The sequence below is a fragment of the Momordica charantia genome, assembly GCF_013281855.1.
Source record: "Momordica charantia cultivar OHB3-1 chromosome 8 unlocalized genomic scaffold, Mcharantia_2.0 BLBB01000008.1, whole genome shotgun sequence".
Classification (NCBI taxonomy): Eukaryota; Viridiplantae; Streptophyta; class Magnoliopsida; order Cucurbitales; family Cucurbitaceae; genus Momordica; species Momordica charantia.
Genome location: NW_028275166.1, coordinates 24,759,146 through 24,779,643, shown reverse-complemented (window position 1 = coordinate 24,779,643; position 20,498 = coordinate 24,759,146). Strand labels below are relative to the sequence as shown.

General features: G+C 34.2%; 2 protein-coding genes across 2 annotated transcripts; both read right to left on the bottom strand.

The window, feature by feature from the left end:
* Positions 1 to 206: 206 nt before the first annotated feature.
* Positions 207 to 2,388, bottom strand: LOC111025511 (S-adenosylmethionine synthase 1). The gene is made up of 2 exons (XM_022303379.2): positions 2,229 to 2,388; positions 207 to 1,610 (listed from the first exon to the last, which is right to left on the bottom strand). The coding sequence occupies exon 2, from the start codon at positions 1,599 to 1,601 to the stop codon at positions 420 to 422; it is 1,182 nt and encodes a 393-aa protein (XP_022159071.1). The 5' UTR covers positions 1,602 to 1,610; positions 2,229 to 2,388; the 3' UTR covers positions 207 to 419.
* A 10,729-nt stretch (positions 2,389 to 13,117) lies between these two features.
* On the bottom strand, positions 13,118 to 19,976 carry LOC111025506 (squamosa promoter-binding-like protein 1). The gene is made up of 11 exons (XM_022303375.2): positions 19,749 to 19,976; positions 18,711 to 19,649; positions 18,228 to 18,409; positions 16,845 to 17,422; positions 15,999 to 16,073; positions 15,816 to 15,923; positions 15,596 to 15,713; positions 15,343 to 15,484; positions 15,108 to 15,258; positions 13,955 to 14,587; positions 13,118 to 13,721 (listed from the first exon to the last, which is right to left on the bottom strand). The coding sequence occupies exons 2-11, from the start codon at positions 19,310 to 19,312 to the stop codon at positions 13,263 to 13,265; spliced, it is 3,048 nt and encodes a 1,015-aa protein (XP_022159067.1). The 5' UTR covers positions 19,313 to 19,649; positions 19,749 to 19,976; the 3' UTR covers positions 13,118 to 13,262.
* Between the last annotated feature and the right edge of the window lie 522 nt (positions 19,977 to 20,498).

Here is a 20,498-nt window from a genome sequence, read left to right as displayed (position 1 = left end):
TTCTTTTCAACTGTCGGAACCTTTTATTAGATGGCCATTAATTACTGATGAACAGTTGGTTCTGAATGAACTTGCATTAAAATAATACAAAAGAAGGGTCATGCAGCCAAAAAGACACCCTATAATCCAGCCAAAGCCCAACCAAAATATGAATATGAATTAATGTCACAATCAATGGAGTCATTAAATTTCAGTACCAACAAGAATTTGCAGGGCAGAATAATCCCTTTCATTTTTATAGAAAACTGGTACAAAATGGATACAACATAAAGGTAAAATGAGCAACAAGAAAAAGAAGCAAAAAAGGATCTCGCATGTAAAAATAGAACAGCATTAGCAGAGAGCTAAGGGCACCAGTACCACACACATTATTCATCCAGTAGTAACCATATTCATCAATGGCGGCTTCTTCATCAGATTCAAGATTGAGGCTTCTCCCATTTGAGGGGCTTCACAACTTCCCAGGTGAAATCTGTGTCGTCCCTTCCAAAGTGGCCATATGCAGCAGTCTTCAAGAATCTGCCATTACCACCTCTCTTCAAGTCCAGGTTGATGGTGATCATTCCGGGTCTGAAGTCGAAGTTCTCCTTCACAATCTTGAGTATATCCTTGTCGGGGATCTTTCCGGTTCTGTAGGTGTCGACGAAGACCGACAATGGCTCAGGCACACCAATGGCATAAGAGACCTGCACAATTGCCCTTTGAGCAAGGCCGTTGGCTACAATGCTCTTGGCTGCCTGCCTGACAATGTAAGCGCCACTCCTGTCCACTTTGGTTGGGTCCTTCCCAGAGAAGGCACCTCCACCGTGAGCTCCCCACCCACCGTAGGTGTCGATGATGATCTTACGACCGGTGAGACCTGCATCTCCGTGTGGGCCACCGATGACGAAGCGGCCAGAGGGATTGAGGTGGAAGATGGTCTTCTCATCAAGGTACTTCTCGGGGATGACAGGCTTGATGACATGCTCCTTAAGGTCAGCTGCAATCTCATCATTTGTGACGGTTTCATCGTGCTGGGTGGAGATGAGAACCGTGTGGACTCGCACCGGAACCATAGCGCCATTTTCATTATAATACTCCACAGTAACCTGGGTCTTACCATCAGGTCTCAACCACGGGCAGGTACCGTTCTTCCTCACCTCCGTGAGGCGAGCGCCAAGCTTTGTTGCAAGGACATGACTGAGGGGCATGAGTTCAGGGGTCTCATCTGTGGCATAACCAAACATGTGCCCTTGGTCACCAGCACCAATTTCCTCAGGTCGCTTAGTGAAATGGCCATGGACACCTTGAGCAATATCAGGGCTCTGCTGCTCGATGTTAACTAGGACCTTGCAGTTGTCAGCATCTAGACCCACATCATCAGAGATGAATCCGATCGAACGGCAAGTGTCCCGGACAATCTTCTCATAATCGACATTCGCTTTCGTTGTAATTTCTCCAAAAACCATAACCATGTTGGTTTTGGTGCACGTCTCACACGCGACCTTGCTATCAGGGTCCTGGGCAAGGCATGCGTCAAGTACTGCATCTGAGATCTGGTCACAGAGCTTGTCTGGGTGACCCTCGTTCACAGACTCAGAGGTAAATAGAAAGGTCTCCATTCTCTCAAGCTACAAGGTAAAAAAAAAAAGATGCAGAAATCTCCTTCAGTATCCAATTATAGAAAGTTCATGAGCTCAGGAGCAGAGAAAAAGCATCACAGGCATATCTCAGAATCAATTCCACACATTTTCAGTTGTAAAACGTAACATTTCACCTCGAATCTGAATTAGCATCATATTCTTCCGAAAACGATTAAACCCAATAAGCAGAAACAAAGCAACTACCAGTTGAAATGCGTAATAAAAGAGAGAAACCTAAAGCCCTAGTGTTCAACGAAAGTAAAAACCACGAACATCTCCACAGTAAAACCAATAGCAGAAAGGATTTCAATACAACATCCCCCTTTCCCCCAATAGATCAACCCACACTTACAACGACCAGATCTTCAGTTCCCCCAATAAGAAAGCAAACAACCAAACCCAAATAATCCACAACTCCACCAAAAGAAAGCCGTCAGATCCGAGAGATTTCCGTCAAAAACAAACACCACACAATAAACCAAACAAACAAACTTCCAAATACCCTAAACACAACACTCATGACTTGGAAAGCAGGAAAATCCATCTCCGCTACAACCCACACACAAACACAGAGAGTGTAAGCCATTAAAGGGAAGAGAGAGGAACCTGGAAGAGAAATTGGGAGCAGATCCGAAGGAATTTTCGAAGTGAGTTGAGAGAAAGGAGAGGTTCAGAGCGGAGACCAGGGCAGAAGGAATCGGCGCTCGATGACACGAAATTACCGGCCTCTGGCTGCTCGTATTTATAGATAAATTTCCGCTGACGACCGGCTACCGATTCACCCGGTGGGATTCCCCGCCCCCCGGTGCGAGAATCTTCCACTTCAAGCGTCGTATTTGGTTCGTTGCTTTTAAATTTAAATCAAAATTATTACATTTTTTCCCCTCAAATTTAAATTGATGTCGTCATCCAAAATAGTTTTTGAAATTCTATTACTTTTTAATATCCATCAAAATCCACCTCATACTTCCATTGATCCTCTTTAGATTTTGTTGATTGGTTTGTTCATGAACAAATACAATTATATGTTTATAAAGTTGTTAAATTATAGGTCATCTGTGCTGAGCTTAACTGACACCTATTTTCGATCAAAAGGTGGTGGGTTAGTTCCAACATTCACTCTTACCTATTGTATTAAGGAAAAAAAATCGTACTCTCAATTTTTAGGTTAGTGTTTTTTAATTTTCAACTTAGTGTGTAATAGATTCTAATTGAATTTTTTTTTGTCTAATAAAATCTTAAACTTTTAATTTTCTACGCAACAAGTTTTTGAATTAAAAAAATGTCGATCAGTTCAGCATCTACAAAATATAAAATTGAAAATTCAAGAACCTATTAACCACAAAATTGAATGTTTAAAGATATATTAGACACTCTTCAAAATTTAGAGACCTATTAGATATAAATTTGAAAGTTCAGGATTAAGTTTGTAATTTAATCTTAAGATTAGTTTCTAAGCCTGCGTCGTTAATAGTGTTACCCAAATGATAACAAAACTTATTTATTGGATAAATGTTTGCGGTTTTTTAACATACATGTGTGTGTCTATATATATATATATATTTTGTAATTTCTTTCTTTTTATTAGTTGTTAGATATTAGATTTAAAATAGTTTTCTCTAGAACAATCTCTATGCGAAGTAGTTAAATCACCTATTTCCAATTAAAAGGTCGTGAATTTGAATCCTGATCCTCACTTGTTGTACTTAAAAAAGAAAAAAAAAACTCTTACTAGATTGCATCATTTTTAATATCATATAAAGATAAAAAATTTTGGGACAATAATCATAAAAACAACTACTTAAAACCAGTAAAAAGAATATTGATCTTGTAGTTCATTTTTCATTACCATTTTAACTCTCTTTCTATCAAGATTATTTATGAACACTCTTAAATCAAAATTCCTATTTCTGAGGAAAAAGAAACTAACATTTTCAGCATTCATCTCACAACAATACATATACAAGATATTTAACTAAGAGGATCATCACATAACATTATTAACGATTCAGACATAATCTCGACTTGTTAAAGCATTAATAATCTCATTTAAAGATCATAGAAATCTCTGTCTTGTAATTGAATTGTAATTAGAAAGAAAAAAGGGTTGTTGTTTATTTGAAGTAAATAAATTATTTTTTATTTTTTAAATTTTTTTGAACCAAAGTAAATAAATTATTAGTATGGAGAAAATAATGGGTGATTGGAATTAGTTGGGGTTGGTGAAGGAGAGGTCCCAAAAATAGGTTGCCTGATTCTCCACTCTGCACTTTAATCGTGTTTAGGTCTGACCGGCAGGTGCCGGTCATCACCAACCCCAGCCGGTCTCTGTCTCATTCATCTACCGGAAGTTTGGAATGGTACAACATAATTCATTTCTTTTATTTTCTGAACTATACAAGAGAATTCATTTTAAACTTTTTCCTCTTTTTTTAAAAAACATTGTTTTAAGTTTTTATACTCGGTATATTTAAATATTTTATTTTAATCTTTAAAATTTTAATGAGCTCTCCAAGTTTTTTTTTAGTGCATTTAATGAAATAATTGGTAAGAATTTTAGCATTTCAAAACCTACAAATTAACTTTTTATTATAAGTTGTAGATATGAATCTAAAATAGGAATTAGAGAGTTGTTTCACAACTAATATTTTACCAATGTCCATTTATGGATACTTTTCATAAATATGTTTTTTCAATTATTATCTTTTTCTAGTATACAAGTGGAGGAGAGGATCGAACTTACAACTTTTTCGTTAGAGATATATGTCAATTATCATTAAGTTATGCTTGCTTTGGCTAATTATAGGACTTAGCCCCAAGTTTGGATTGTGCCCTAGTTACCTATTTAATTAAATATTTTTTTCATATTCTAATTCTTTTCGTCCTCATTCGATAAGCATATACTCATCCAAAATATTCTTTTCATATTTTAATTATATTATTCCTTTGTCTGGCGTCTTTTTTTTCCAATGTGCTTTTTACCCAACATATACCTCATAAGATATGGGGTTCTTTCCTAAGATTTGAGGTCATAAAGCCCCCTCCAACAAGAAGCACGGCGTACTAGTGATCCACAAACCCACCTCCACATTTCATCGCCAGCCACTATGGGACATGCATGTGGGTATGTTTAAGTCGTCGGCGTTCATATAGTCGAGTCTGCAAGGAGGCTGTGCTGCCGCTCGAGGTGCTTCTGTCGTGCTGACGCTTGCTCTCGCTGGAGGAGAGAGATTAGGGTTTGATGGAGTGAAGGAGAGAAACAGAAAGCGTGAATGGAGAGAAGATTAGGGTTTCTTAATTTTGGGATCTAGACCTAAATTTTGGTTTTTCCTTATTTGTAATTTTTTTATTAAAAATATATAAACATTAGGAGTTTGTTAATTTTCACATGGCCCCAAGGTTATTTACTTGTCCTTTGATTCAAAGGATACATTTTCATTCACTCTCATCCCACGTAGAATATTTAATGATTAATCCAATTCGTGTGAAAAACTTATTCACTAGAATTATGGATGTGTAATTACCTCATTGAGTAAAGTAAGAGAGATAGTGAGAGGTCAAATGAAATGAGAAGGGCCATTCGAAGAAAAGAGGTCAAGAGGTAAAGAAATAGATGGAATTCCACTTCTCGTGACATTTATAATGGAGGCATACGTGACGTCGTAAAAAACGTCACACAAGAATTTCATGACGGTTCCGAATTTCTACTATAGTACGAAGAATGGATAAAAATCGAGCCAGAAGAAGATAGGTTCAGATGAGAGTCAGTATTAATTTATATTATTAGATTGAGTTATTTAAATTATATATATATAGTTTAGATTATATTATTTGAATTAGGTTTTTAACGATTTGAAATTATATTAGTATAAATAGGTTATTATCTAAATGGACGAAATTCAATAAAACCTATGTATTCTCTACTACAATCAACAAATAGAAATTAAACTCAAAACTGAGGGACAAAATTTTTTTATTTTTTTTTATTTTTCAGAAGTCGGCAGCCCTTTGATCTTATTTGAGGGTATCTGTCCTCATACCCATACATATGCAAGGGTCATTGCTCGGTGGAGTTGCATTATCTATTAAAAGAGTTTTATATAAATATATATATAGTAGAGAAAAATAAAATAAAAAAGAAGAAATTCATTCGTAATCACCTAAAACAAACCACTTGACAATAAGAGTTATCTCATTATTTAATCTCACATTATAAAAAATTAAAGGCTTTCTTTTTAAGTAGAATGGTACATAATTTAAGAAATAACAAGATTAAAATAATTATCTCTATATTTATTAAAACAAGATTATTCAATAGAGGGAACCAATATCGAGGATTTTTTTTTTCAATATTACTAATTCCAAAACTTATTTAAAATATTAAAACTTTCACACAAATTCAATACATCGAAAACTAAGTAGCCACGTTGTAATTAATTTTTCTTAATTCATAGCATGTCGTCTCTCCGATATTTTATTATTTTTCTTTTGAAACAAACTTTAATTAAATCTAATTACTCTAACCTAATCTTAAAACGAACCAATTAAAAGTTTAACTTTAATTAAATCTAATTACTCTAGCATAATCTTAAAACTAACCGATTAAAATTTTTGCTTTAACTAATTAAATATTTAAAATTGAAATCAAATCGATGAAAATTAAATAAATTTTAAAATTTAATCCCTATCTGAATTAGATTTAAATTAAAATTCTGATTCAAGTGGCATTTTGAATTCTTGGCTTCCAAACACTTACTCTAAGTACTGTTTGTTTCATTAATATTTATGAACAAACGTCATGAAACCATTTAAAAAAATATTTATTAGTTAGACTGCTTTTTATTTTTTATAATTGGTTTGTTTTAAGATTCTCTTAGATTTATTTATTTATTTTTTAATTTTTAACAGTTTTTTAGTTACATCTTAGTTTATAGTGTCTTTTTTTTAGTCATGGAAAACTTTGGGACATAGGATATAATTTCTTTTTTTTTTTTTAAAGAAGGATTGTGGTGGACCTATACCAATAAAAAAAATGTAAATAATTGCTAGCTACTACGAAAGTTTGAGGAATTTTTTTAACATTATTTTTTAAATAAGTTTGAAAGCCATAATTATTTTAAAAATAAAATTTAAAATTAGTAATATTTAAAAGAGAAATACCCAATATCGAAAATTCAAGATCAAGGTATGGATCACAAGTCAAAGTTTTGAAACCGGAAGATTACAAAATTATCCTCGACGAATCTTCAAATTCGCAAGATTGCGATGGTATTTTAGACTTTTTGGCCGTTCCGCCGACAGACGAACGATTTGCCAAGTACAGCCACAAATATGAAACTAATACGAATACTTATTTTTCCTTTTTAATCCGTAAAATAGGTCTTTTTTTTTGTCCTTTTAGCGAGTGAAAAATTTCAATTCCATTTCTTACCGTTTAATAATTAAAAAAAAATTAGCTCATGATAAATTTACGTAGTATAATATTTAAAAACTTGGTTAAAATACCTTGTATTTTCGACCTCGGTTCAGTTTAGTCTTCATATTTTGAAAATGTTCATTTAGTCTTAGTGCTTTAAATTTTTGTTTATTTTAGTCCCCGTACATTAAAATTTTTCATTTTGGTCCCTATACTTTTAAAAAGTGATGATTTTAATCCATCTTTACACAATTTTAGTATAAATTTTACACATAACAGAAACTCTTTAGTATGTAATGTTTACGTTTTAAGAAATATATTGATTTTAGTGTTGTGTTGAAATTGTGGTTAAAAAAATGAGATTAAAAATAAATTAACCAAAATATCATTTTAAAAGTATAAAGACTAAAATGAACCAAAATTGAAAATAAAAGACCTATCTTTAACCTAAAAACTTTTAGCGAATTAGCATAAATTTAAAAGAGTAGCTAATCATTTTTTTTAGTACAACATGTGGGAGTGGGAGTTCGAATTCATCATCTTTTGATTAAAGATAGATGTCTTAACCATTCGAGCGATGCTCGATTTGGTATAACATTTAATCAATTATCATGATATATAGATTTATCATCAAATGATTTTAACATTTATTAATGAAAGAAGTATAACTAAAAAATCTTAAAATATAAGAGACTACTTGAGTACTTAAAAGAAAAACATATATGATAGAAATATAAATTTAGAAGTTAGTAAAGAAAATAGTTATAGAAATTATATTAAATTACTATTCTAGTCCCCATGACAACACACGTCTAATTTTAATTTCGTCATCATAATGTGGTTGAATTTTCTAAATATTTTTATTATTTACTTTTTTGCAAAAACACTTTTTTTTTTTTCCGAAAACATTTGATATCTATACCTTTTAAAAAATTCATTATTAACTTTATACTGTGATCAAAATTTAGTTTACCAAACTATTATTTTATTGAGGGATATCAGACGGGAATAATAGAAATCCGACGTGACAAGTTCTTTGTAGATGTATCAAATGAGTTTCAATAAAGTAACATTTTATTTTAATGTCCGTTAGGTTTAGAAAATATAAATGTGGGTAAAGTTTTAAAACTTGTATTATGATTTAAATATCATTTTGTTTCTGTACTTTCAGTTTTAATTCATTTTAGATTATGTACTTTCAAAACTACGATTTTAATCTTTTTACCTTTTACTTTCGAAAGGTTTATTTTGGTCTTATACTTTCTAAAGTTATGAACTATAAATTCGTTTTATTTCATTTATTTTTATCAAAATTTATCTTCAATCATTAAATTTTTTAAATTTAACCTTAAATTTGTATTAAAGGATTTTCATTAATTTTAAAATTTTACAAATATGGATTGACCTAAATAGTATTTAAATAAAAATATAATATAGTACTTATTTGAAGAAAAAAATTGGAAATTTGGGCTAATAATTGATAATCTAGGAAATAGAAAAAGTCAAATAAGGTTGCCTTGTATACAATGAATTTAGAAACTCCAATTATATTTTGTCTGAATGAGAAAAATGTGAAGAAGTGATTTTAAGATGCAGGTCAAATATGAATAATTGCTCTTTTTTTTTTCTTTGGCAATGTGAGAAAAATTCTAGTCATCTCCCCAAAGTCTCTGTATTTCATGTAAATTTTCCTGGAAAGAGCAAGAAAATTGATAAGAACATCACTGATTTTCATTATATCATCTTTATTACTAGGGAAGAAAATTCTTACTTGGATTCAAGAAAATATAGACCAAAATCAGGAAAGGTAAGGAAAAAAACACGAAGTCTCAGCCCGGACCATGCACCCACTTTCGAGGTGACTACATAGATGTGCTTTCTATAGATCCAAATTTGACGTTTCAAACATATTTTTATACAAAGTTCGTGGTAGCCTGTTGGAAGTTCAAACTCACCCTCTATTCACCATTGAGTAGACAAGAAAAAGAAATGGAGTACTGTTATTCCTAAAATAGTTTTAAAACTCTTCTAAATGTGTTGTTTATATGTAATTCATATTGTGTATTACGTGAATACCAGTTTGAGAGATTTGTTTTTTAAAATTATTTTTGGACTCTGTGATCCAAACCATGAAAATTTCAAAAAAAAAAAAAAATTATTTTTATGTTTTCATATTCAGAATTTGAAACTTTAAAATATAGGATTACATCTATAAAATTTTGATAAATATATTATATTATTTTATAATTTTTTTTTTGGTTAAAACTAGAAAATGTAAAATATAATATTATAAAATATACAATGTTGTAAAATAATAATTACAAAATTTATAAACGTTAATAAATCAATTAATATTTAATTATAATTTATTTGAAGATTTTTTAAACTAAAAACGTACTATTTATGGAGCTAATTTCTAACTATTTTATTTTTCTAATTTCATCGCTTAAATAAATTAGACCTCATTCAAGAATTTCACTGTTTTCTTTTGTTTTATCTGAATTTTGAAAAGCAAAAAGAGTAGTTTTCTTTTTCTTCTCTAAATCTATCACTGTTTCTAGAATTTGTCTGAGACTAAGATTCCATATCATTTTTTAAGAACTAAATAAAAAAATATATATTGCTGAAATTCTTGTTTTTATAACATAAGGAAAAAAGTAAGAGATTTTGAATTTTCTCTTTTCAGCTAATTCCGATTTTCTAAGTTATCCTTTGGTCAATTCCTTCTTCGTTTTTGTTTTCCCAAGTATAAGTTTGGATGTTCTAAGAGTTGAATTCAATGGACTGATTTATTGGTCACCACCAATTGACTAATCTTTTTTTTTCTCATATTTAAAGGGAAAAAAAAGGGTAAAATATATTTTTGGTCGCTGAGGTTTGAGGTGGATGTCTATTAAGTCCCTCAAGTTTCAAAATGAACATTTTTTGTCCCTGAAGTTTGAAGTAAGTGTTTAATTGGTCCCTGAAGTTCTAAAATAACCAGTTTTGGTCATTGAAGTTTAAAGTAGGTGTCAATTTGATCCCTAAAGTTTGAGAAATAGTTCTAAATGGTCCTTGATCTTTTTTTACCGTTAATTAACTAATATTAAAATGACTTGGCAAATTGCAATCAAATTATTTATTGTAGCTGCCGATGTTGCAAATTATATTAATTAAATAATATATATGTAGGTGATGATACTCTCTCTCTCATCTCCTCATCTCTTCCTCGTCTTTGTCGCTACTGTCTGTCATTCATACCAGACATGTATCACTTAATTAATATAATTTGTCACATCAGCAACTACAATAAATAATTTAATTACAATTTGCCACGTCATTTTAATACTAGTTAATTAACGGTAAAAAAAATCAAGGACCATTTAGAACAATTTCTCAAATTTCAGGGACCAAAAGTATTTATTTTAAAACTTCATGGACCAAGTTGACACCTACTTTAAACCTCAAGGACCAAAATTGTTCATTTTGAAACTTCAGGGACCAATTAGACACCTACTTCAAACCTTAACATCAAAAGTGTTCATTTCGAAATTTCAGATACCAAGTAGATACCTACCTCAAACCTTAAAAGAACTAAAATTGTATTTTGCCAAGAAAAAAAAAACTATTAGCAATTTAATTCTCTTAAGACTAGTCATTGAAATTTGAAATTGAATAACATATGATACTTTCTTAGTTTTCATTCTTTTTATGTTAAATATTCATTTTACTCCATTAAAAAAAATCAATTGATAAAAATTGGGTGCGGTTTGAAGGATTGCACTTGAAAAATCTAGATTTGTTACTAAGATGGTGATTTAAACCATTGATAAAATATTTTAGATTTAAATTATATTTTAATCTCTAAAAAGTTAGGTTTAATCAAGTTTGATAGATGAACTTTTAAAACATCTATTTTAATCTTTAAATTTGGTAGAAAATTAACCTTTTAATAATTTTAAGGTAATGGGAGGTTGCAAAAACTTTGGACGTCCTACGTTTTAATGTTAATATCATAACATTTTATGATAAGTGTCGATATGCAATTTGAATTCAATTTCTTGTTTTCAAATTTACTGAATTAAATGGATCTAGAAATCTATGTAATTGAAGAAGTTGTAGAAGAGGACTACCACGATTTAGGTCCCGACACATGGGTGATTAATTCAGTAGTAAGGATCTTGAATCAAGGGAAGGGAAGAATGTTACCGGAATTTTGAAGTCACCTTGATCGAGACCTAGATGGAAACCTAACCTAATACGTCATAATTGAGGAAGAGAACACCCTCTAAACCAAGATGTAGGCACCGACCTCCAAGATTTTCATGAGCACCATGAACACCAACATAAGTGAATAAGAGAGGATCATGTCTCCAAATGTCGTAGGATCACCGTCCACAAGTTTGAGTCACAAAATTGAAAGTGAAAATACTCAGACACCGTGAATCAAGAAATTCGGGTGATAGAAGAAGGCCGAATTCGAGTGGTACACCGTGAATCAAGTTCGAGTCACATTAAAAAATTATAAAACGTTGATAAATATATTATTTAATGTTAATTATATACCTTTTTCATTTTTGTTAAATTAAAAAAAGAATTTAATTTAAAATATAATTTATTATAAATGATATAATATTGTAAATTAATAATTCTACCAAATTTATAACATATATATTAATAAATTAATTAATATTATTTTAAATTAGATCCAAACTAAATATTTAGTTGGTAACTACCAGTAATTTTAGAAATATATTACAAACATCGAACAATTTCTTAAATTAAAATTCAATTTTTAAATATAATATCAAACATATATGAAAATACTATAAACATAGAATACAATTTTATTTTTCGTCAAATTCAATGTTTTCAAAATTTTATTTTCAAATCACCAGCACATACTAATTTTCCTAACAAGTTTTTAACTAATGAAAAGTATATTAATTATTATTATTTTTTTTGACAGAAAAGAAAAGTATTTGTAACATCAAAATCAGTGTCAAATAAGTCTCAGCCAGGAGTTCCAAAGGCAATGAATAATTTTTAAAATAAAATATATAAGTGGGTTTTTCAAAGATTTATGCTTCTAATTCTTATAATTGTCATCTCATTTCATGAGCTTTTGTCTTCTTTTATGAATGCTTATTTCTTTTCATCAACCATCGTCCTCTTGTGAATGATGTGCATCCGTACAAATTTTTATTTCTTCTTGTTTTTGCCTCCTAATTAGTTTATTTATGTTCACATTTCTTACGTTCTTTATTTTTCTCGGTGAAAATTTATACTTACGACGAAGACATACATTCTAATCGAGTTGGTATTTATGTTCCTATTTGTAGAGAATGTTGTAATATATACCTTCACTCGTCTCAACTTCTTAATGATTTTATTTTTTAAAAATTCAACACGTTTACTAACTATATCAATTTGAATTTCGTATTCCTTAAAAAATATATTAAAATGTGATAGAGTTATTACGACTTAACAGGATAAGTTTATGATGAGTAAGTAATAATTGAACTATATATATAACAACATTGTATTCACTCATCTTAATGGTTAAGTGAAAAAGGAATCAATTATGTCTCTGAAGTTCGAGTTATGCAATCTTTGTGGTCACACAAATAATTAAATAATGACGTGGCACATTTGTTTTGACACGACCCGACACAACAGAGAGAAATGGTAGAAATATCTCAAAATATCTATAGAACAACTCACAGGTGGAAAGACAAAATACCTCAAAATTCCTTTGGAACATATCACAACCAAATCTTTCACTTCACTCCTCTATGTATAGCAGGGAAAATGAGAATCTATCCCTTTGTTTAAATAAACTTTCATTCTCTCTACTAGGACATAACATGACATTAAAACAGATGCTCATGAAAGCAAAGCTAAAAAAAGAGAGAGATTTGTTACATAGAACTAGAAAGTCAGAATAAAAAAATACGAAACCCTTTTCGGACGCTTCTCGATTCCCAGCAATCACCAAGCGATCGTTGTCCGGTGAGCACACTCTCTGTCTCTACCTGCAGTTTCTGGGAACTAAAATTTGTGGATCAGCCACACACACGCACGCACACACAGGGTCAGATGGCCGAGTATAGCGCACTTCGATAACACGTGAATAGAGTATATCAATCTGGAACTCATTACAGGTTCTACTGAATTTCAACTTCATAACTCCATACAAATACATACCTATAAAATTTAGTCAGGTAGATAATTAATAGATGGGTCTAACTAGTACCGTAATCTAATAGTTCCCATCGGAAGGGGCGGAAGACATAGAGGACCTCGGGCGAGCTCTTGAATAGGAGCGCAACGCACACACAGACAGCTGCAATGGCCACCATCGAGAGCATTGCGGGCCTGTAGACCAGAGACGCACTAGACGACGACGCTCCACAACCGAGTGGTTTCCTGACACAAAGCCTGCAATGCTGCAGCTGAGTAGGTTTCATGTCTGTTCTACCAATCTCAAACCTGGAGGAGGTCAAATCAGTGTTCTGTTTTTGATTCCAGCTACCGTCTGAGAGAGTACTAGGAATGTCCAGCACCACATGCCCAGCTGCAGATCTCTTGTTGATTTTCCTCTGGACAAGGCGAATATACGAGTAATGGCCGCGCAAACGGGCATAATCCTCAGGGGTCGAGCCCGTGCTGTCTCGAGCATTCTTCCAAGCCTCAACTCCCACCTGAAACAAACCAGTTATTTCTTCAGTCTCAACATCCTTAAGTTAAAGCTTTTCAGGACCAAAAGGAACACAGATTTTTCGAACTACTTCTAGTACTTCATTTCAAGCTCCATTCCTGACTATATCGACGGAAACGAACAAAAGGAATCGTTAAGGTTCCAGGTGAGCGTAACGTGACAGATGCATGGGAATATGAACTTGTAAATCAGAAAGCATACTGTGGCAATTCTTACCATTCCCGGGTCATTAGTTAATGCATCAAGAACATCCTCGGAATCATCTTTACCAGCTGCAATGTGAAGAGGGGTCAAACCAGCCGGGCCAATGACGTCGGGTCTAAACAGGAAGCTATCAGTCCCTACATCAACGGATGCATTGTCTTCAGAACTCGATGCATCATTTACTCTTGAAGGGTATCTCAAAAGGAGTTCCACCAGTGACCGACTGTTTTTTCTCACTGCTCGGTGAAGAAGACTCATTTCGGTCAATGCAAGATTCAAGGATGCATGCTCTCCAGCATCCACGGTCCCATCGAGAACAACATCTAACAGCTTTTTAACCACAGCACACCAGTCATGGTCCATGGAGAACTCCATGAGCCACTTAAACCGTGTCAGCGAAAAGAGATTTTCATTAGGATCCAAGTGACCTAATCTAGACTTCAATTGATTTCTATGAAACAGCCAACCAATTTCATGAATAAACTCCATCGCGCTACTCCTTCCTTCCATCTCTGTGGCTTCCCCGGAATTTGAACACGTTTCGGTAAATTCTAATGCAGTCTGAAGCGTACAGATCTCAGAACAAACATCCTCCTCTGCAACTATGAAAGGAATGGAACTGCTGCTAAAACCATGATCTTCCACCTGGATATTTCAAATCAAACCATAAATGTAAATTCCAACTCTGAGAAGTGTTCATAAATAGAGCACGCACCTTGTGAAACATTTACATAGATAAGTCGCAAAGAACAGATCCTTGAAATAAAATGGCATAAATCTAAATGTAAAAAGTAGGAAGACTACTAGGGCCAGTAAGCCTAGAGAGTAGAGTTAGCTCTCCAACTTGGGTACCAAACATTTTGTGCCTCCACGTGTGGAGCCTGGATATGTAGTAACAGATACGATAGCATATATGGTCGAGAGTTTCCAGAATTAGAAGAATCCAGGTCTCTTGCAGTGCTTTGAAATTATCCTCCTATTTCGAAATATGATCAGCAAGTCCTCTCAAAAAGTTGGATAAAGTGAAGAAGATAAGGCCAAGGCCCAGCAGATGTTTTTGCATCCTAGATCATTACCCCAATCCCCAACCCAAAAGAAACTAAGAAGTCCATTGACCTGGTTAGTATGAAGATGTATTGTTAGAAGAATATAAAAAACGCTGCACCTCAATGAATCCCCTTCCATATACATCAGGAATAGAGCATGAAAAAGTAACGCATTCGCTGTCATCTTGCGTCTTCAAGTTATCACCGCTTTCTGATGACTCATCTGAAGCTTCCTGAGTCAGATATTTCCCTTCAATTGCACAGAGTAACCTGGAAATATAGTTTCATATTTGCAAATATGAGATGAATACAAGTACCAGTTCAGATAAGAAAACAGACAAAAGATGAAGTTACCTTGTCGTAGGTCGGGTCAAGTTTATTCCTTTAACTGAAAATATTGCCTTCTTGGATGCAGAAACGGCAACCGGATTTATACTTGTGATTCTACAGTAATTCTTGTTTCTAAGTGGCAAGGACGTGTCAACTACAACCTGACCTGCAGCACAGAAAAGATGACCATTATTCAATGCTGCATCGAAAAAAAAGAAGATAATGAGTAAAGTAGAACATGAGAATCTTTTAAGCTACAGGCAATAAGAACTCAGACCATGATAAACAAAAGCTATTTGGTGCTGAACCCGAACATAAACCCATCCGGTTCTCCAGAAAGAATCATCCGGAACTTCAAGAAGCCTATTCAAACTGGTACTGAGGTCATGGCAAAGCTGAAGTAAAGAAATCAAAAGCCATCAAGAAAAAGGGTCTTTATGATAGGTGGAGAAAGGCATCCCATAATTGATAGGGCAGGTGAGCACATAAAAACTTACATCATCCCAAGCAGCCTCGGTCTGACGTAAGTATATCGTTAGAATAACACAACCAGGCCTGATATAGCTCTCTATCTCCGTGGGACTGTGTGATAGCCAATCAAGAACCTAAAAAGAAAAGGTCACAAAGAATGAGGGAGATCTTGAACTGTTTCAAATGCTTGGTTTGAAAGTTTCCCATACCTGAGCTCGTAAAACGTGAGGAAAATCATTTGGAGCTTTCCCAAACAATTTCAAAATTATGCGATCTGTGCGGCTCTGGAAGAATGTAAAAGAATATGTGTTAGTGTATGTAAGAAATGATGACAGAAGAAATCATATGTACTTAAATGGGGAAGAATATAGTTAATCATCCTTATGATAGAGAGTAATAATATAAAGATCAGGAAGAGAATTTATAGGAGTAAAGATCATCTACGATGGTCTGGATAACTAAACATGTAATATTTAGCAATAAATAATGATTGATGATGATGAAAACAGAAGAGAAATTTCAAAAAGATTGAATGCAAAGGATAACTTCCTATGCAGCCTCTTGTGCACTTGTAGAATGAATTAAAGAAAAGAGGAATAACAATTATGGCCTTTGTTGAAATAAAACCAAGGCAAGAATCAAGAGTATCAATTATTGAAGACAAAAGGAAGTAACCACATTATTTCCATCTCACTTTCTGAAAGCCAAGCAAAACTTGATGGAATTCCACTGGAAAGAAAAATCTTAATTAACAAAACCATAATGAACCAACTTTTAATCATACTCGAACATAATTTGATAATAAAGCAAATAAAGCATATTTTTCCACATCAGTAGCAGTATTTTGTAAGATGAGGTACAATATTTCTCAACACAGGCAAATCAAATGAGACATGCTCCTCCAAGAACACCTTTATCTACTTATTTATGTCCACTATTTACATACGTAGAAAATTTTCGCAATCTACCAATTTGGAGGAATTAAAAGAAGTTGATACAAGAAGGGGAGGGAGTAATACAATAACAAAAAGCCTGTAGTTCTTGCACAACATTACCTGAGCGTCTCCAGCAGAGCTAGAAGGCGACTGAGCAGATGCTGAATCTGAATTTCCACTAGTTTGAGGGGGACTTGACTGATGAGAGTCTTGTTGCACCCAAGAAGGACATTCAAGAGAACTTGTTCCCATGTGCGCAGGGAGTGCTGGTCTCTCAATATCTTCCATGCCATCGTCTGAGTCAACATAAGCATCATTCAAATCAAAGTTCATCATTTTGCATTGCCCAACTGTACTGTTCCTGATTTCTGAATAAGCTGGAGGGCTGTTCGAAGTGCTTGGTTTTATAGAAGATATGGCTGGTGTATCTCCACCCCTTGCAATGGCTTGTACCGGTTTCTCAGATATTGGTACTGTGTCGTGTTGTTTAGAAGGTCTCAAAGGTACCTGAGGACCATTTGAGAGAAAAGTAGAAACTAGGTCTGATTTACCAATTAATGCTCCATTGTTCAGCAAATTCTGGGGATCATGAAGAATCCCAGATAGGTTCTTTCCCCCATGCTCGCTAGATTGACAGGCAAGGCTTCTTATAAGATGAGCAAGAAGATCCTGATCTGTGGTCTGATTTGATCCATTGGCTACACCACAGAAAACAAGATCAATCACACAATAATATGCTAAGGACAACAAGAGTTCAACACAGAAAAATATGTACATGTTATTTCAACAGGCATGATTTTTTATATAAATGGACCGAGAATAAATGAGATACAAAAACTTTTCAGCATTAAATATCTGTACTGAAAAAGTGTTCAAAGAATTTTCAAATCTAATGCCATGTGATACTTCAATCCAAAACATCATAAAGCAGCTTGGCAAATTTCACTGCTATCACATTTGTATTCCTCCGATCATAGTTATGAAAAGAAATCAAAGTCTAACCATAATACAGTTAGCATAAAAAAGGAGGAAAGTAAATTTTCATACGAACAGAAGTTATTGGGGCACCAACCTTATATTCTTAAAAACATATATTTTCAACACACTCGATACAACATGGTGGACAAAAGAAACATGATCATTTATAATTGGAAAGTATATACTGCTCGAAAGTATTACTTCTTTACTTTTGATGTTACGTTGCTTATCTTTCTGTAGATTTGATTAGCTTGCTTTGCAACAAAGTGCAGAAGTTGTTCCTTTTTTCTTTTTGTTTATTTGAGCCAACTAATATAATCTAAGAAGGCAATGAATGGTAGCCAGATTAGTTATTGCCCAAGGGACTTAAATAAAGAGTGGAAACTCATTTGCGTGGCCAGTAGGGAGGGGTAAGTTAGTAGAAAAGCATAGCTAAAAGAAAGAAGGGAATCGAGCATAAGATTAACTACATACATAATTAATTCTCAAAATAATTCTTGGGATACAAAAGAAATAATTACTTACAGTGCAAATTTGCAAGTATTCGTAATAGAGTTATTAGTAAATAACTACTAGTCTGCTCATCAGGAGGGGAATTTCCATTAACAACATTATCTGGATTAATTTTTCTTCTGCGCTTATTATGGCCAGCCAAACGCCTACGACAACTTCGCTTCCCTTCATCAAACTCTTGAAGAACATGAAACCTGCCAACAGATTCCAGATAGTAATATTACAGCAGAAATTTTGCTAAAGCAGTCATAAGTCTTTAGGAACCAGCAACCAAAGAGTCGAGTCTAAGAAACTACAAGCAAAGGGTATAACTATGGAGCTGAAGTCTCTGATGGAGTTACAGGTACTGATACAAAGTAGACAATTTCAGTAATCATTTACCAAGATTTACTACCCAAAAATAGTAGCAAATTTCAAGTATGCCGTGACTGAAGCAAATGTAAGTTGGAATGAATTTATGATATTAGTTCTTAAACTGATTGAAAGAAAGCTCACCTGCTACATTGCTGACAGAATCGCTGCATGACGTTAGCGACAAGCGCCCTACTTGCCTTAGAATGCATTTCGCAGACTTTATGCCGTCTGTGATAATCTTTAGCATTGCTCAGATCTGCTCCACAGTCCTCTACCTGGCAAACTGCACGATTCGAATTTCCACCAGACAACTTAGTCTTCTTCCCACTGGTTCCTTCCCAATTCCCTGCTTCTCTCTCAGCAATCTGAGAACCATTTCCGCCGACCTTTAAACTCAAAGCACGTGCTTCATCATTAAGATTCTCATCTTCCATAACAGTAACCCTCCTTCTCTTCTCCACTTCCCTTTTCCCTTTCTCAATCCCCATATTAGCTTCATCAGAACATGACGAGGAACTGTTCGAAGAACCTCCGGTCAGGGGAATCCCAGAGACGATTGGAAAAAGTTGCCTACTCAAATGATCAGATTCCATCGTATTTAAAGGCCTAGCAATAAAGAGATCTCCATCCCATTTCCAATCATTCAAATCCCATTCCAGACTCCGCTTCCCAACAGCAGCCCTCAAGTCCATAGAACCCACGCCGTACAATTGACAAGCTTCACCTTCATATCCAGCCTCCATTTCTCAAAAGTACAAGAGACTGAGAAGATCCAATTATTCAACTCAACTCCCCTTGATTCAAAAGAAGCACAATTGAGCTCAGAACGCAAACCAAATCCCAGCACCAGATCAAACCTCAAAAACCCCTCAACCAAAAATCAAGCAAAATTCCTAACGCGCTCTAATCAGCTTCACTCCAGCCCCAAAAGTCCAGAAACAAGAAACCGACGCATCCACAATTCCAATTAAGAGCAACCCACAAACCCATAACAAAAATTCGCACCAGACCATCCACACCACCAAGCTCAAAACCCAGAACACCCCAGAAACCAGGAACCCACCTCCGAAACACTGAGCTCTATGTACATCAAACAAAACCCAGAATCAGAAAACAACAAAACCAACAAAAAACACACAGAATTAAAGGGAAAACGAGGAAGAGGGAATTGAATTGTACCCAATAAAGTCAAGAACCGAGATCAAGGAACGGGAATCCGTGGAGAAGATGGGGAAGTGGGGAAGGGGGAGGGGAGATGAAGGGCGATGACGAAATGAATGAATGTAAAAGCGTGTGGGCTTTGATTCGTATTGGGTGTTTGTTTAGGGGAGTGGGAGTAGTGATGGTAAAGGTTTGGTAATTGTAAGAGAGAAACAAACAGCAACACAAAACCCAACCCATAAAGAAAAATATTGGGAGTGAATTATTTTATCTTTTCCCTTTTAACTATTTATCGTACAATTGAGTGTGAGAGTCCTTGAATTCCCAATTTCCACCCATCAATGGATGAAGAGAGAGAGAGAGAGAGAGAGAGAGAGAACATACACCACAGCCAGAGCAGAGGAGGGAAGAGCAAAATGGTGGGGGCCCAACGCTGCAAGACCGCGTGTCCCTCGCTCTCACCATGGCTAAAAAAGATGCCATTTTGCCTTCTCCCTCTCTCTTCTCTCTTCTTCTCTCTTCTCTCTTCTCTCTTCTCTCTTTCTCTTTGCTTTGCTTCTGGGGGCTCTTATCTGCTGCTTCGCGCATCTTTCCCCAACTCCTACAACTCTGATGTGATGTGCTGCTGCCCCCATGGGAGTTGTCCCCCTCCCCCTCTCTCTCTCTCTCTTTTATCATCTTTCTAATAACTTTTAAGAGTTTAAAAATCTTATTTTAGTTTCTCTATCTTGACCAGCGTTTGTAGATATTTGTCGAGTTCGAAATTTA

Coding starts and splice junctions, on each gene's coding strand:
- LOC111025511 (XM_022303379.2), bottom strand. CDS start 1,601: ATGGAGACCTTTCTATTTACCTCTGAGTCTGTGAACGAGGGTCACCCA.
- LOC111025506 (XM_022303375.2), bottom strand. CDS start 19,312: ATGGAGGCTGGATATGAAGGTGAAGCTTGTCAATTGTACGGCGTGGGT. Junction 18,410..18,710: donor TTCTGTCAGCAATGTAGCAG/GTGAGCTTTCTT, acceptor ATCTGTTGGCAG/GTTTCATGTTCTTCAAGAGT. Junction 16,074..16,844: donor GCTCTGCTGGAGACGCTCAG/GTAATGTTGTGC, acceptor ACATTCTTCCAG/AGCCGCACAGATCGCATAAT.